General features: G+C 43.3%; 1 protein-coding gene across 1 annotated transcript in view; it reads right to left on the bottom strand.

Moving 5' to 3' along the window:
* The window catches only part of SLC4A4 (solute carrier family 4 member 4), a 240,622-nt gene that overhangs the window by 220,541 nt on the left and 5,235 nt on the right, over window positions 1-14,846 (bottom strand). The window contains exon 2 of the mRNA XM_075150407.1: window positions 737-863. Coding sequence (XP_075006508.1) covers window positions 737-747 — 11 coding nt within the window. The 5' untranslated portion in view covers window positions 748-863. The remainder of the gene's footprint in view (window positions 1-736; window positions 864-14,846) is intronic.

The following is a 14,846-nucleotide window of genomic DNA, read 5'->3' as shown; positions in this document are numbered from 1 at the left end:
AGAACAAGAGAGGTTAGCTTTAGTTATTTGAGCCAAAAGATGATTTAAAGAAAAAGAAAAAAAACCAACATAAATGGCATTTGTATAAAAAGCAGGAATGAACACTGTACACCCTTGTTACAGAAAGAACTGGCATGATGTCATCTCAAAAGGGATTTAGGTGCTTAATTGCCTCTGCAACCAATTCAAACACTCAAAATTCCTGAGTCTGTGAAGCTAAGTGCAGATTTAATAATAATGTTCTTTTACCTACAAGAAAGACTGTTTTAAAAGTCAACTGTAATTAAATGCTGACAGGTCTCTGAGCTAAAACCTTTTGTAACAGTAGCACGGACACAGTGTCCCATTGTTAACATTACGTTTTACACTCTGCAGGGACCAGTTTTCGTTTTCTTCTGTGGCATTACTCAGGCACGGAACAACCCAAGAGTCTAATCCCACTTTCCTTTAAGTTCACAGGACCGCAGAGGTTCTTCCCACAAGATATTTTCCCACCAGTCTACAACGCAGGGCACACGAGCTCAGCCCACGGCCAAATCCCAAACACACTGAAGGATGTCTGTTTACCTTGACACTAGAGAACCAGTTTATGTTTTTCCTCTCTTCCCGTCATATAACCGCAAGCTGGAAGTGCCCAACCAAAATATTAAGTCATGTGTACAGCTAAAGCATACATTGGTTGTGGATTGGTCAGAAAGAGACGACCGCAGCCGTCGCTGTGGACTTCCTCCATTACCTTTGATGCATGTCTGCTCTTTCTTTGTACTTCTGGAATGAGTCTCCTTTCAGCTTTACAGCAGCATACGCTGGAGGATTGCAGGAGTCTCAGATATGGCCAGCCATACCAGGAGCTGTACAGGTGCCTACGACAAATAGAAGAGATGATTTATCTTGTGCCCAGAGGCCTCTGAAAGGGTCCAGTGCCAAACTGCAGCAAAAAAAGGACTGTTAGTTGCCAGGTGGAACAGTCAGCAGCCCGGCTGAGCCAGGCTTCAGCTTAAAAATCTTCTCAATTAGCTGTGCAGGCCCTGGGGCTCTGCTGAAGGTGGATTCCCATCAGGACACCAGACCAGCTTATTATCACAGAGCAACAAGAAGGTTGTTTTTCCCTCTCTGTGGCCAAGACGAGCAACTGTGGGACTTGATGAAGGCAGTTAGATTGTTATTGTATCACAAGCGCTGGGCTTCTGCTCCTTTCTATCCTTGCTTATACAGCAAACGCCACACACACACACCGCCCCCTCTTGCTTAACAAGTAGGAAAGGGAGGAAGGACTCTCAAGGAGATGGACAAAATCAGGTGGTTTGTGCCTCTATAACTTCAAGAGCGACCAGGGAGACCAACTATTTTGGCCATCATTAAAGCAACACGGTAGCCAGTGTATTCCTAAGCCATACTCACTGGAGAAAGGAGGAAGCAAAAACAAAAGACAAGCCCTGAAGCCACAGTAGCCAACTGGAACAACAAAAACCCACCACAGCACACATGCACGCACCCAAAACTGTTTAACCTGTGGTCAAATCTGGGAAATCCAGAAGCTGAGCACGAAGAACAATTCTCAGAAGGAGCAGTACGTCAGTATGGGTATGATTTTCGGGAGTTAGCCTCCTTCCACCCAGAGCACACTCTGACAGCCCTTCCCCACATAGCCCAGCTCTCCAAGGCTACAGAGAGCAGTAACCTCCTGTCCCCCATCTCTAGCATCCTCACCAAACAAGATTTGGCTGTAAAGCCCATTTTGCTGAGTCTCTGAAATGCTTGCTTAAGGAATGACCACCAACCAAAACCAAGAGCTATCTTCTGGCTTGGAAGTTACTGCCTGGCTTCCCAATCTCACTGGCCTTACTCAAGCTCCCTCTCCTCAAGCCAAGCTTCCCTACTCCTGTCTGCTACGCGGGGCAACACGCGGGGCAGGCTGCTTGGCAAGCTCCAGGTACCTTGCCTTCTTCCCTGTTTCCTGCTCTATGCGTGAAGCCTTACAGCACACAGAGCAGGAGCAAAAAGGGGGATGTGAGCGTTCTGCAGAGGGCCCTATTTGAACCAAAAAGATAGCACACACCACTGTAGCTCACCAGAGAATAAGAATGTAAAGTGCATGGCAAGGAGCAGCAAAAGTCTGGCATTCAAAAAACCATGAGATTTATGTCTTAGGTTAGGACTGACCGAACAAGAACATGCAGATCCAGCCTCCTTGGCTTGGAGCAACGCAGCTCCAGGACTTGATAATCTATTCCCATAGCAAGTGAATAAAGACATTTATAGCCCAAACAGGAGTCAGGGCAGTTGCAGAGGGCCCAGGGCACAACTGACACCCTCCACAGTTAGTGCAGTTGATGGTCATGCAATACGCTGAGCACTTTGGAGGCTTTCAAGTCAGGGGGCCTGGTGTAAACAGCTTAGCTTGCTTTCCATTTTTCCTTTCACCTTGGGATACCTCAAACTCAGTTTGGTAAACCCCAAAGCTCTAAACAACCCCAGAATGACTCTTTACTTCAGTCATCTCCTGTTGCAATGGCCTGGGTATACAGCCATGCTTTTGCTGCTATGCTGGCTACCCTAATTACCTCCATTCCCAATCTATAAGGTGAAACTGTCTCTACATAAGAGCTTTTTTCTCACCAGAGTGCCGGTAGAGCGGAGGGGTATACCTGACTCCCAGGCTAACGGTGCATCTGTCGATGGCATTGTAGAAAAGTCAGGGCAAACCGGTGCCTCAGCAGGAGAGAGGCAGCACAGGGAGCAGAGACGTACAATGACACCCGCTGGTTCTCACACATCTGGGACAGACATGAATTGGCCAGACTTTTATACAGAAAACGCTCAGACAATCTTTCTGCATAAAAAAACCAAAATCCAGACCCCACGTACTAAGAGATTACAGGAAAGGCAACCATGAGACAGCAAAAACTGAAACCATAATTAGCTGTTATGATTACTGAGTAGTAACTATGCTGTGTGTGGTTACAGAGCAATACTCCACGTTTGGAATCACTGACTGACTACAAACTCTGGCTAGATGCTGCAGGCACATTTTTCCATAAACACTAGAAGCTCCTTCTAAAGCCCATGCAGAATGTGGCAAAATCTGTCAGGGGCTTAACAGGCACCGCTGGGCAGGAAGCATTTCTGAAAGCCCAGGCAACTTTACCTCATGTGCTCACACAGAAGCTACGCTCCTTTGCAAATCTAAGCATCGCTGAAAAAATAGACCGACAGTTTACGTAGAGAAGTGGTAAGTGAGTTAGATGACATCCCCTGATGACAAAGGGGCACAGGATTAAGCCCAATCACACACAATCCTCGCGTAAGAGTAAAGAATGATCCTGGACTGTGCTAAGTTACGTGGAGTCAGAGATAGAAATTAAATGAAGCATGTTAACACAGAGTGCATTTTTCTTCCAAGACAGATAAGGAGAGTGCTAGAGGGCTCTCAGCAGGGAAAGAATACAGTTGGCTTCGAAAAGTTGTGAAATCTTTGCTTACTTCCAACCAGCTGCCTCAGTGATGGGAAAAGATGAGCAATTGTTCCTGGACTGGGACAAAAAATAATCAGCTTTCCCAAATCATTATGGAAAATAAACCCAACAATAAGTCATATAAAAACATGAGCTGCCCAACAAACCTCAAATGACATGGTAAACTTGATGAGAATCTAGTGGAAGAAGGAAGCCCTTTTTGCTACTTTCTAGCTGGTACCCAAACATTTAGTAGAGTTAACGGGGGAGTTACCCGAGTCCCGATTACACCATTTTACCTGTAGCAAGTAAAAGGAAGAAAAATCTTCTGCGAGGACGGGCTCAGTAGTCTCTTGGCAGAGTCCCCACTTGAGACCATCAGATACTTAGATATAACCCCTTCGATCCCAGAAGGCCAAATTCCACGAAGATGTCAAGCAAAGCCAACAAGTCATGGAAAACGAAAAAAATGCTGAAGGATTCAGGAGGATGGAGTTGCAGAAAAAGATTACAAAGGCCGCAGCCTGCCTTCGTAACGAAAAAGACAAGGAAGATTTGAACTTCTTAACAGATACAATTCTGTGCAAATACTAAATTCTGCGCTACAAGGGTATGAGAAACTAACTCACTCGAGCCAAGCTACGATCAGGCCAAAATACTACTAGTGACTGTTTCGATGGAGCCTGTTCTATCAAAACAAATCCATAGTTCAGCAAAGCTACTTCTAAGTTCTTAAATAACCTTTTAATGACTCTGTACTGCCTCTAAACTTGTTCTTTCATCCACTCAAAAGACATTTATCTAACTCACACCGCATTCAGCTTTAAACAAACAAATAGATGAACACTGATAAACAATTTAATTAGAATATTGCTGCAAATCACTGGAGATGGGGGTTATGCAACATTATGCCAGGGGCAACGAGCACGCTGCTGTGGTAAGCAATTTGTAGCAGCAGTTAGGACAAGAGAAGAAGTCAGAAATGGGGCTGGAGTGCAGATTTTCAATAGCCTCTAGAAAGACTCGCCGCTCTACGTGAATTATAATCAAATCCATTAATTACAAGGAAGTCATAATGCCCTTTTCCTCTTCTTAGTAACATCTTACCACACGTAATTACCTACCGACAGAAGACAAGAGCTTTAGGGTGAAATGGATCTCTAAGTAGTATAGCAACGCATATTTCAGAAACAAAGGCAATTTGTCTCCACCTTATTTATATTTGCAGTATATTTTTCATCTTAGTATCTCAGCAATACTGGTTTTACGTTCCCCAAGTAATTGTTTTCAAAAGCCGTAAGAATCAGCCCAATTCTGCCCCTCGTGATGTCACTTCTGCTGGAACAGAATCTGCTGGGGGGGGGGAGGGGGAAGCTTAGACACATGTTCTCTTCAGGGAGCTGTGCTCTATGTTAAACATCTCATTTCTCCATCTCCCATCAGTGATTTTTAAAAACCGAATACACCTGTTATCAAACCCAGCAGAATTAAAATACCAAGAAGGAAAAAATAGAGAAAAACCACACAACTTGTATCCAAAGCACAATACAAGTACTTCAAATTGTACAAGTGTCAGAGCAAACCACCACTCTAACCCCTTTCATTAAACATTTACAGGGAGCTCATCTGCATATCTCAATCTCAAGCAAACAAGCTGAGGTTTGGAGTCAGATGTGTTTAGCCGGATTAGAGATCACTTTCCCTCTCACGGCACCAAATTGAAGATATGCAACAAAGATAAGAGAGGCTCAAAAACACTGTCAAGTTTGAGACCCAAAACGACTCTTTCCCAAGTCCTTTCTGAGCATGTTCTCCTAACTGGGTGATGTTATTAAAAAAAACAAAGAAAAAAACCACACACTAACTTGATGGGTTGCTCTTTGACAATACACTACGTGCCAGGGAAAAAAAAAAAAACAAAACCCACCTCATTCTCTTACAACATGTGCTTAACTAAGACATAGTTCAAATAAATAGTTTTGCCCAGACCTTTACACTGAGGCCAGGTCTATGCTGTGAGCTAACTGTCAATACAGCTATACCTTGCTTTATGCCAGCAAAGGGCTTGTAGGGTGAGTATAGCCTTTCCTGGAGAAAATGCACTCTTCCTACAATAAATTACTCGAGTCTTCCAGGCAAAACCTGCACTGACAGAAAGATCTTTTTAACCAAAATAACTGTGCCAGCAAAAGACACAAGACAAAATAGCGTGCCAGATTTGTAATGGCCTTCTTCATTCTTTAACCTATGTTTATTTGGCAGAGAAAAAATATCAGTAGATCCCCTTCAAAGCAGCTCTTATTCGCTAACTTTGAGGGCTGTAAGCGCCTGACACTACCCCCACCACTGGAGCATCTAGCCCCTTTAAAACTGCTTCTTCCTACTCGCATTACCTTCTAGTTGTCCTACCATCTCCAGTACCTAGATCTGGAACTGATACAGCAGAGCGTGACCAACTTCATCGTCACTGTAGGCTTAAAGCAAATCTCCTTAGCCCCATTGTCTACAAGGAGCAAAACACAGAACACTTGCCTTGGTAAGTGGCCCCCAGGGCATACAAGCCTTGTACACAGGCACAGAGAGAGAGAGAAGCAAGGATATTAAAATTCCTCAGGGGACTTATGCTCCCCTTCAATTTTCTTTCTCCAGTTGTTGCTCCCTCAATTGTCTAGCACGCAGGAGCCAGAACAGAGGTTTTGCTGTGTCACCGGCAAGGCAAGCACTCAGCACCCACCTGCTCTCTGAATGCTGAAGCTTTGGCAATTGCTCAAGGTAACAGAGGTTAGAGGCATAGATCATTCTAGCTGTAGCAGTACCAAGACTACCTTAAACTGCACTCTGTCCCCGTTTCCTTCTATCAGGTACAGGATGTAAACTTCATATATTGTAATAGCTCTTCAAGCACGTCTTTAAGTGGCACTTTCCATTTATTTATACAGTTGTCATCTACAGAAAAGCAGGTCAATTTTTATCCTTCTCTTCTTTAGCAACAACAAGCAACCCCACCACTGCACAGACCTTTCAGCATTGAACTTCCAAACCTGGAAGTAAATTTCCATCAACCAATTTCCATCTAACATCTATAAGCCTACTTGATCTGGCCTCTGCTCAACTCATTCACTCAGCGTGTTACTTGACGTGCTCTGCTTCATTCAGGTCATTGCCTATTCCCACTCCTCGCTCAGCCGTTTCAGTAAGGAACGCAGCATAGTCCAAAGCAATAGTTCAAGTCCAAAACGGATTTTGTTCCCATCTCTGATGTCCAAGGTCACGGAGGAAACGGACAATCCACTCCACACTCTGTCCCAACGTAGTCCTCTCTAAAAAGGGGAGTAATACTACTCCTATTTATCACTTACTGTCACAGTAGCAGACGGCAGTCTTAATAACTTGATGTAGGTCTCAAAACCATTTTTCGAGCTCAGCTTTGTTCCTATAATAAACTATCATATTCTTTTTAAAAATATATGAAACATCTCGTAATTAGTATAATGCATATTTCACTGGTAATCTAGATAGGTAGCGTGTAGGTGCTACACTTGGCTTACTCAGACTGCACCATTTCACTGTTCCCTTAGAACACCTTCGGGGCATTAAAATAAGACATTCCTAAAGTATTTACTTTCCCCATTTCTGGTTTAAGGGTCATATAATTTTCCACGTGCACAGTGAAAGTATCTACTAATTCCATCACTTTCGACACTACTAGCTCCGCCCCCAGAAAACGCCCAACCAGTCATAATTATCTACAACACTAACTCCAAGCTGCAGGCTGCAGACTCCCGAGGCCAAGGGATTTGCAAAAGGTAACAGAGCAAGCGAGGCTTCTCTCAAGCAGCTTACATTTGTTCCATAAAAGCCTATCACACCTGTAAAAGTGGTCTAACCCGGTGCTAAGAACTGCTAGTCCACAAGTGCCAAATCTGCCAGCGATTCTGTGGATGCGATTCTCCTCTCTCATCACTTGTGCAAAGCAGAAGCTGATGAAACGTTGCTGTTCGGCGAAAAGAATGTCCACGTTGTACAGACTGTCGCTGAAGCGGAAACAGCGTTTGTTTTACTGCTGACAGCACAGCCCCGCTAGCCCCAAACGGTGTGTCCCAAGACTCTCGATGGATTTTGCATGCTACAGAGATCTTAATGGATTCCATTGAGCAATAGCCTACTTCAAAGTTAGCCTACAAATACCTCAATCTCACCCTGGATTGCAGCATAGCTTTTTCCTGTAAGGACAGAAAGCCTCTCCATCTCTATTTATGATCTCTGTTTCTTGACTTCATTTCTGTGAAACTATTTTGAAGTGAAGCTTCGATAATGAACGTGAGCCAGAGGTTTAGTCCAGGGCATCTCATTCTCTCTCATATCCTGCCAAACGAATAAAACTGTAAAAGCCATATCAATAAGAAAACAATCAGCTCTACCATATGAGTATCTCCCTTTCCAACATCTGTCTGCCTCTCCAGCTTGTGGGATTGAACAGGAGCATTTTTAGCAGGATAGTCCCTGGACCATTTGTCAGCCCCTGTGCTATCAGTAAACAAATTGTCTCTCTAGGTCTACAGATTTTTAAATAGAAATCAATACATGAAATACCTGGCCTAGCACAATTAAGGCTGTACCTCAGAGAGTACATGGGATTTGCTGAATACCATGGAGATAGTCTAGACTTACAGTGCGTCAGGACAAAATCGGATTAATTGCAAAATATTCTAAACCTAGCATGTTTCTTATTTAACTTCAGCCTAAGCCACTCATTTTCTGATTTATCCTTAGCGATAGCCAGTGCCGCAGACTAAAGGCTTTATTTGCCTCTCCCTTGCGCTCAGCTTTCTCTCACTCCATTCTTCTTGTTAAATGGTTACCAGCCTTTATGTTACCCACCCTGCTTGTGCTGCACCACACAAGTTATTCAACTTCAATAACTTCAACTCCAAGTTATTCTTCAACTCATACATTCTTTCCCTTTTTTGGGAGGGGGCAGGTATTAGCATCAACCACCTATCAGCAGCAAACATCTCCTGGTCTCCTAGTTCACTTCAGTAAAGATTGACAGCACCTGATCCTTGTTATCTGACCCCCCTGCTTGCAGGGCTGACTACGCTGCCTTTTGAAGCAGTTTCTCCTCTTCCAGGGGTCATAAATTCGTAGTCCGTCTCCATTGCCACAGCAAAAGTTTGTAGAAATCACATTAGTAAAACTTTTAAGTGCCATCCCCTTTTTCCATATCATTTGACAACTCCCATGCAAGTATTTCCACCTTTTACATTTCCCAGATGTGTATTTTTTGCAGCATCGAGCGTCGTTTACAGAGACCGCATCCTGGCTCCTGCTAGCTTTACATCTTGTTCAGGTAAAAAGGTACACTCTACTCATTCATTATCTGTTTACATCTTACTTTTCATTTCAGGTGTATCTACACATTATGTCCAGATTCACAACGAAATTTCTTTCCTACCGTCTGTCTCAACTCCCTCTCTTTAAAAAACAGCAACTAAGAACTTCCCTCTAGCTCTTTCCATCCTCCCCAAGCATTCATATAGCCGTTAAAAGGTTAAAAATACAGAACACATCTTAAGGCACTCCTTGCTATCAGCAGTACAGGTGCTACCGATGAGTCATGCTCAGAAAAGCAACCTGTCCCAGACCACATACTGTCAGCAACAGTCACAACTAGAACCAAGGGCTTTCAAATACTCACTCTTCTGTTATTATTTCAGATTAAAGCTAATTTTACAAACAGCCCACAGTCCCCTTAAAAAACGCCACAAAAAACCTAAAACCAAACTACACACAGGCATAATAGCCATTGTTTAACCAGTACTGTCATCTTGCAACTGTTAACGTAGGTCAGAGGCAGCACTGAAAAACAAAGGTGAAAGTTACATCTGGGGCCGCTCCCGCTCCCAAACTGATGGTGTTCATGAAGAAGCCGGCAGGGCAGAGGCACAGAATTTAAAGCACAGTATTTTCATTTGTGCGCACGCCCAGGAAGCTACACTGCAGTTGAGGTCTTCTGGTAAATAAGGAAAGCCGACTGCGTTTTATACGGAGTCCTAACATGTTATTCAGTGTAATACCGCATATACTGGCAGCTCATCAAGTTAAAAGGATTCAGAACAACTGACTTCGAGAAACGCAGCGGAAAGGCAGGATGTTAGGAAAAACCTTTCTAGTAACATTAGCTGCTAGGCTTTCTCGCCTAGGAATTCATACACCGCGTTGGCCACAGGAGATAAAAATCTAAGAAATAAAGCCGCCTTCAATCTCAAATAAAAGGAGGAAAAAAAAAAAACAACAGACAGACACTTTGCATGGAGTAATGCTTGAAAAAAATCAAATTACTGGCCTCGTTCAATGAACACGGCGCTCCCTTAAAGAGAGACTATAAAGACATATAGAAAAACATACCAACAAACAAAAAACCCCAAACTGTAACACCCTGAAATCAAGAAGCAGAAGTGAAAATGAGTACTTACATTAAGAGGCTGAGAATTCTAGTATCTACATCTAATTTCAAGACCTTAAGTATTTCGTAGTGAAAGACAAGATCATTTAATGGACATACTATTCCAGCCAGCAGGAAATGTCGTAGGACAGATCTAATCCCCTACAGAAATGTCTTCCAAGATCTAAAGCAACTACAGCTATCCAAGCGAAGGATGAGTACGGTAACAGCCAGTAGTTTAGCTTAAGTATATGGGCTCAGACCGCAGGACCTCAGGAGGTAAAATCACAGACCGAGCAGTGCAGTTATCACCATCGAATGTATATGCTGCTGCAAGTAAATGAAATGTAAAGGTTCAGTCCACGGGTAGCAGCGTGACAGATGCAGAAGGAGAATCCGGTTATATTCCGGAGCTAGAGACAAGCAGAGTAGAACAGGCGAACAAAAAACCCTCAAAGACAGTGCAACAAATGCGGAGACAGAGAAGATTCCAGACAAAAAGCGACTAAACGGAGGGTCCTGCGGAGGGACTTCAATAGATCCAGAGACCTTCCGTCCATGTTCCACAGCAAGCAGGCAGAGAATTGCTACATTTTCAGCAATGCTTCCTGACCTACTGCCAATATGATTCCAGCTGGATCGTAAAGGCAATCCCAGAAAAAATGCTAACAGCAGTATTTAAAGCCAAAAGTGCAACCAGATGCTGGAGATGAACTCATCTGAGAGCAACAGGCAAGTGCAGACCATCAGTACAACATAAAACTAAGATGCATTATCACTTTGAGTGTATCATGGGTGAACAACCTTGGGAGAAAAGGAAATTTTCAGATAGAAAGAGTTAGTGACGCATCTCCGGCATGGACAAATTCTACCAGCCCCACTGCATGCGTAGACTAACTACAAGTCATTAACAGGTATCACGAAAAGCCATCACTTACATGAGCTAAATAACTATAAACGTGATCAAGATTCTAGCTGTATCACACAAGTTTAAGCGTGCGATACAGCCATAAGACTTGGCAGATACAATTAGAAATAATTCCAAAGCGTACCGTGCCATAGCATCTTAGCATCACCACAGATCAGTCCTGTCCATACTAACACGCTGAACAGGATGGGAAGCCACAAGAACAGAACAATCATCCACTAGACCACAAGCATCACGCTCTCCTCTGAGGAAAAGCCTAGTCTTGTGCATAAGGGGACAGAGAGTAAATCTCAGCAGGAAAGAGCTGAAACTGTGAGATCGCTATGTACTTCACAGCTGAATGTGTAAGAATAGTAGGAGCGCTCATTAGCTACAAAAACCCGATTGTAAGAGTACGCACAATAGCACGAGGCACACTGAAAATAGAGACTGCTGCAGAAAAGGAAGGCTCCCAGCCTCAAGGAATCTCAGTTAACTCTCCAAGACATCAAACTGCTCAGTTCGACAAAACGGAGCTATATTCCTTTGTCACAATACACAGCACATCTACCATTCAGAAAACAGAACGTTTAAAGCACATTCCAGCAAGAACTGAAGTTAAAGCAGGCCATAACAGCTTCAGCATCCTAACGAGCCGTCATCAAACTGTGGCCACAGTACACTGCAACAGAAACCCCACTTGAAACAAGCTTTTAGTCGGTTGACATGATGCCTACCCCCTAGACAATAATAAAGCAGAGACAGCAAAGAGGCTGTTGACAAGGACAAGCACTCACGAAATACCTACCCAACTATGCTGGACCATTGCAATAAACCCTCATGAAACAAGCAGCGGAGCAGACCAGGAATGGATACCTAAAAAGTCAAGTCCTGCTCTCTGTGACAGCGGGTCTTCTCCACCCGAGGCACAGCACAGACAGGACACAGGCAGCCGATCCAGACCAGCAGTCTGCTGCAACAAAACAGTCAATGACCTGAGTCCACTGTACACAGCTGAGAGGGTCAGGGTAAAGGCCATGAGCTAGCCCCACAGAGAGAACAAAGCCAAAGGTGCAGGGGAAACTTAGCAGAGAGCAATAGTTATCCTTTTAAGAAACTAGCGGAAGCAAATCTGAACATAGTTGTGAAAGAAAAAGCACACTGTCAGCATACCTCCATAGCCAGTGCTGAAGCTAGGAGGAGTTGGGAAGAGCCCCAGCAATCGGGTGGGCTAACACAGGAGAATTGCTCAGAAGAGAGGACTAGAAAAGACACCGAACTGGTACAGAGGCAGAAGCCACATCCTCAAGTATGCTGCACATTCGTGAACTTTGGGCTTTAACGTGTCTGTTACAGGTTGTACAAGATCATGTTTTTAGTAGTTATTAAAAGACAAGTCACAACAACTTAAAAGGAAGTTGGAGAGAAAAGCACAAAATGCAGGACAGAAGCGTCTGGAGAAAGCACAGGAACGTACTCTGAATGAACTGCAGTGGCAACACATTTGTAAATAACTCTCAGGAACCAACTGCCTTTTTCTAAGTCAGTCAGTACTATTAACCAGCAAACATACATGATGCAAGCTGGACTACCTTGACGTTCGGGAGATAACATATATGTCACGTACACCCTGCCTAAGACATTGGGAAGAGCAGTCAGCAGAAATCCAAGACATGGGCAACAGCCTACATTCTAATTTAGCACGCGCTATATTCTTATTTATGCTGCTGTCGTATTATTTATAACCGTGGATTGAAACCTAGAACCAGGAACAACAAAAAGTCACCTACACACAGCAGCCTAGACTTCCAGACTCTGCACGTTATATTGATTTTACACCCACGCTGAATACCAACCTAAGGTAAAATAAATTACTTCACCACTTACTCCCAGTATGGAATCCACACTCCTCGTCACTGCTGGATTTCAGTCAGAATTTCAGAGGAGCCATACCCAGCTCAGGCTTACATTTGGCACACAAAGTACTGTGCGTGACTTCAGTTAGTAGAAATCATAACCGCTTTATTTTCCCAGCATACTGCCAGCATTAGCACTGCTCACTGTCTGCATTCGGGCCTGATAGCTCAGCGCTAGAAGATTGTTATCGCTCAGACACATCAGGATTAGTGTTATCCGTGTGCTAATATTCACTCATAGAACAGAAACAGCTGGTGGCTGCACGCAAAACCTCCTGGTGTCAAAACCCCTCCCGTTAGCTCAGCCTTTTCTAGTCTTTCACTTAATCCGACGGAGGCTTGCTTTATTCCACTCCCTCCAGATCAAGATTTATCTCCTTCAGTAGAGTATTTATTAATCAGTTTCATGTTTTTGCTCTGGCAAAGCGAGCAAGTGATCTCTTCCTTCTTGACCTTTTCCAAAGCCATTCATTTTTAAAACACTAATGCTCTTCCCGCAGCCAGCTCAGCAAGCGGGAACTGAGGATACAATGACCTCGCGTGGCAGGTTCTGCACATAGCTTCGCCACTGCCACTAGCTACAGGGACTGCCGCGCGGTTTTTGCCATCGATTTTTATTTCAAGATAAAATTTGTACTAAGTTTCCTTTCCTCACAAATGGTGAGGGTTTTCAGTGGCCATGTTTTTCAGTGAACTAACTCGAACACAATTGCCATCGCACTGATGGCTTTTAATATCTTTTAAAACAAATAAATGATTTCTATTGGCCATGAAGCTGGGCCAGTGATCCCTTTCATGAAGGCATCAAAACATCCCAGCAAAAAAATCTAAAGCCAGGGCTGCCTTCATTCTCACTTATTTAATAGAACACTTCAGAGCTACACAATAGCATGTCAATATTAACTAACTAATCCTCCCAGCCTTCTGAAGACATAAGGAGATATCAATATTTTAAAGATGAAAAGACTGAGCAAAGAGCAATTTACTCACGGTCACGCAGCGAGTCTAAACGCGAGCTGGGAAAACAACCTCGTAGTCCCTACACCTAGCTATGCTGCAACTCCTTGGCCATAGCAATTGCACGCTGTTTTCTCCTAAGATATAACTTAATTATTACTACATGCATTCTTCCCCGATCTATGCTTAACAGTTTATGGTGAATTTGTCCTGTGTCATTTTTATTTCACAAATAGATTCCTGGAGTCTTTAATATTGGAAAAAGAAGAGAATAATCTCAATACTAATCACATTTTATATACAATTCCATTATTATGACATCTGCTTAAGTAAACAGATAACAGTAGAAATAGGTAACTGGCACAAAATCATAGAAAATTAAGTTCTACATACAAAACTGGTTGCTGTTCTTAATATAAATATCCCATTTACATTAAGAGAACTCAAAATCCACTACACAGAAAACAACAACAAGGACTGAAAATAAAATGAGGCAATATTATGTCCATTGCTTACACGTGTACTTGCAGAGCAATTCAAAAACTACCAATCAATATTTGAATCGGTAGCCTAACTGGAAAAAACTTAACAAAAACCTCATACCGATTTTGTTTCCCGATCACGATGACACTTGATTAAAACAAGCAAGCATTTCTAGCCAGTTCCATCAAAGCATCTCTTACCCAAAGGAAGGGAAAGGGACACAGCACTCAAAGACTGAAAAAACATCATCGCCAAAGACTAGGTATCAGTTCAGAAACCTTCCATATCTCTAATAGGTAAAAAACCAACACAACAATCCTGTTTTGTGGTAGCCTGGGAATAGAGTTAAGCAAAGAAAAGAATACTGACAAATTTGGAAGTCTGAGGTACTGTTAGAGCCGTGAGGTTTAAGCTGACGCACAGGCAGAACAGTCTAAGGACGTCTCCGCTTCTGTTTGTGCTGCGTCTGTCCTACATACAAATAACTGCAGCTTCATGTGCAGCCCAGCTAGTTCCAAAGCCCTGAGAAGCTTGGGGGCGGGTGGGGGGTGTGTTTTGGTTTTGTTGTTGTTTTTTCTCCACAGCAATTAAAAGCATTCTAATAACTGGTCATGACTTTGCTCCTTCAAACCCAAACTTGGCAGTCAGAGATTTTGTAAAGCTTTCTGCAATGGGATGCAGAT

The sequence above is a fragment of the Calonectris borealis genome, chromosome 4 (assembly GCF_964195595.1).
Source record: "Calonectris borealis chromosome 4, bCalBor7.hap1.2, whole genome shotgun sequence".
Lineage (NCBI taxonomy): Eukaryota > Metazoa > Chordata > Aves > Procellariiformes > Procellariidae > Calonectris > Calonectris borealis.
The sequence above is the reverse complement of the archived record's forward strand: the minus strand, read 5'-3'. Positions and strand labels throughout refer to the sequence as shown.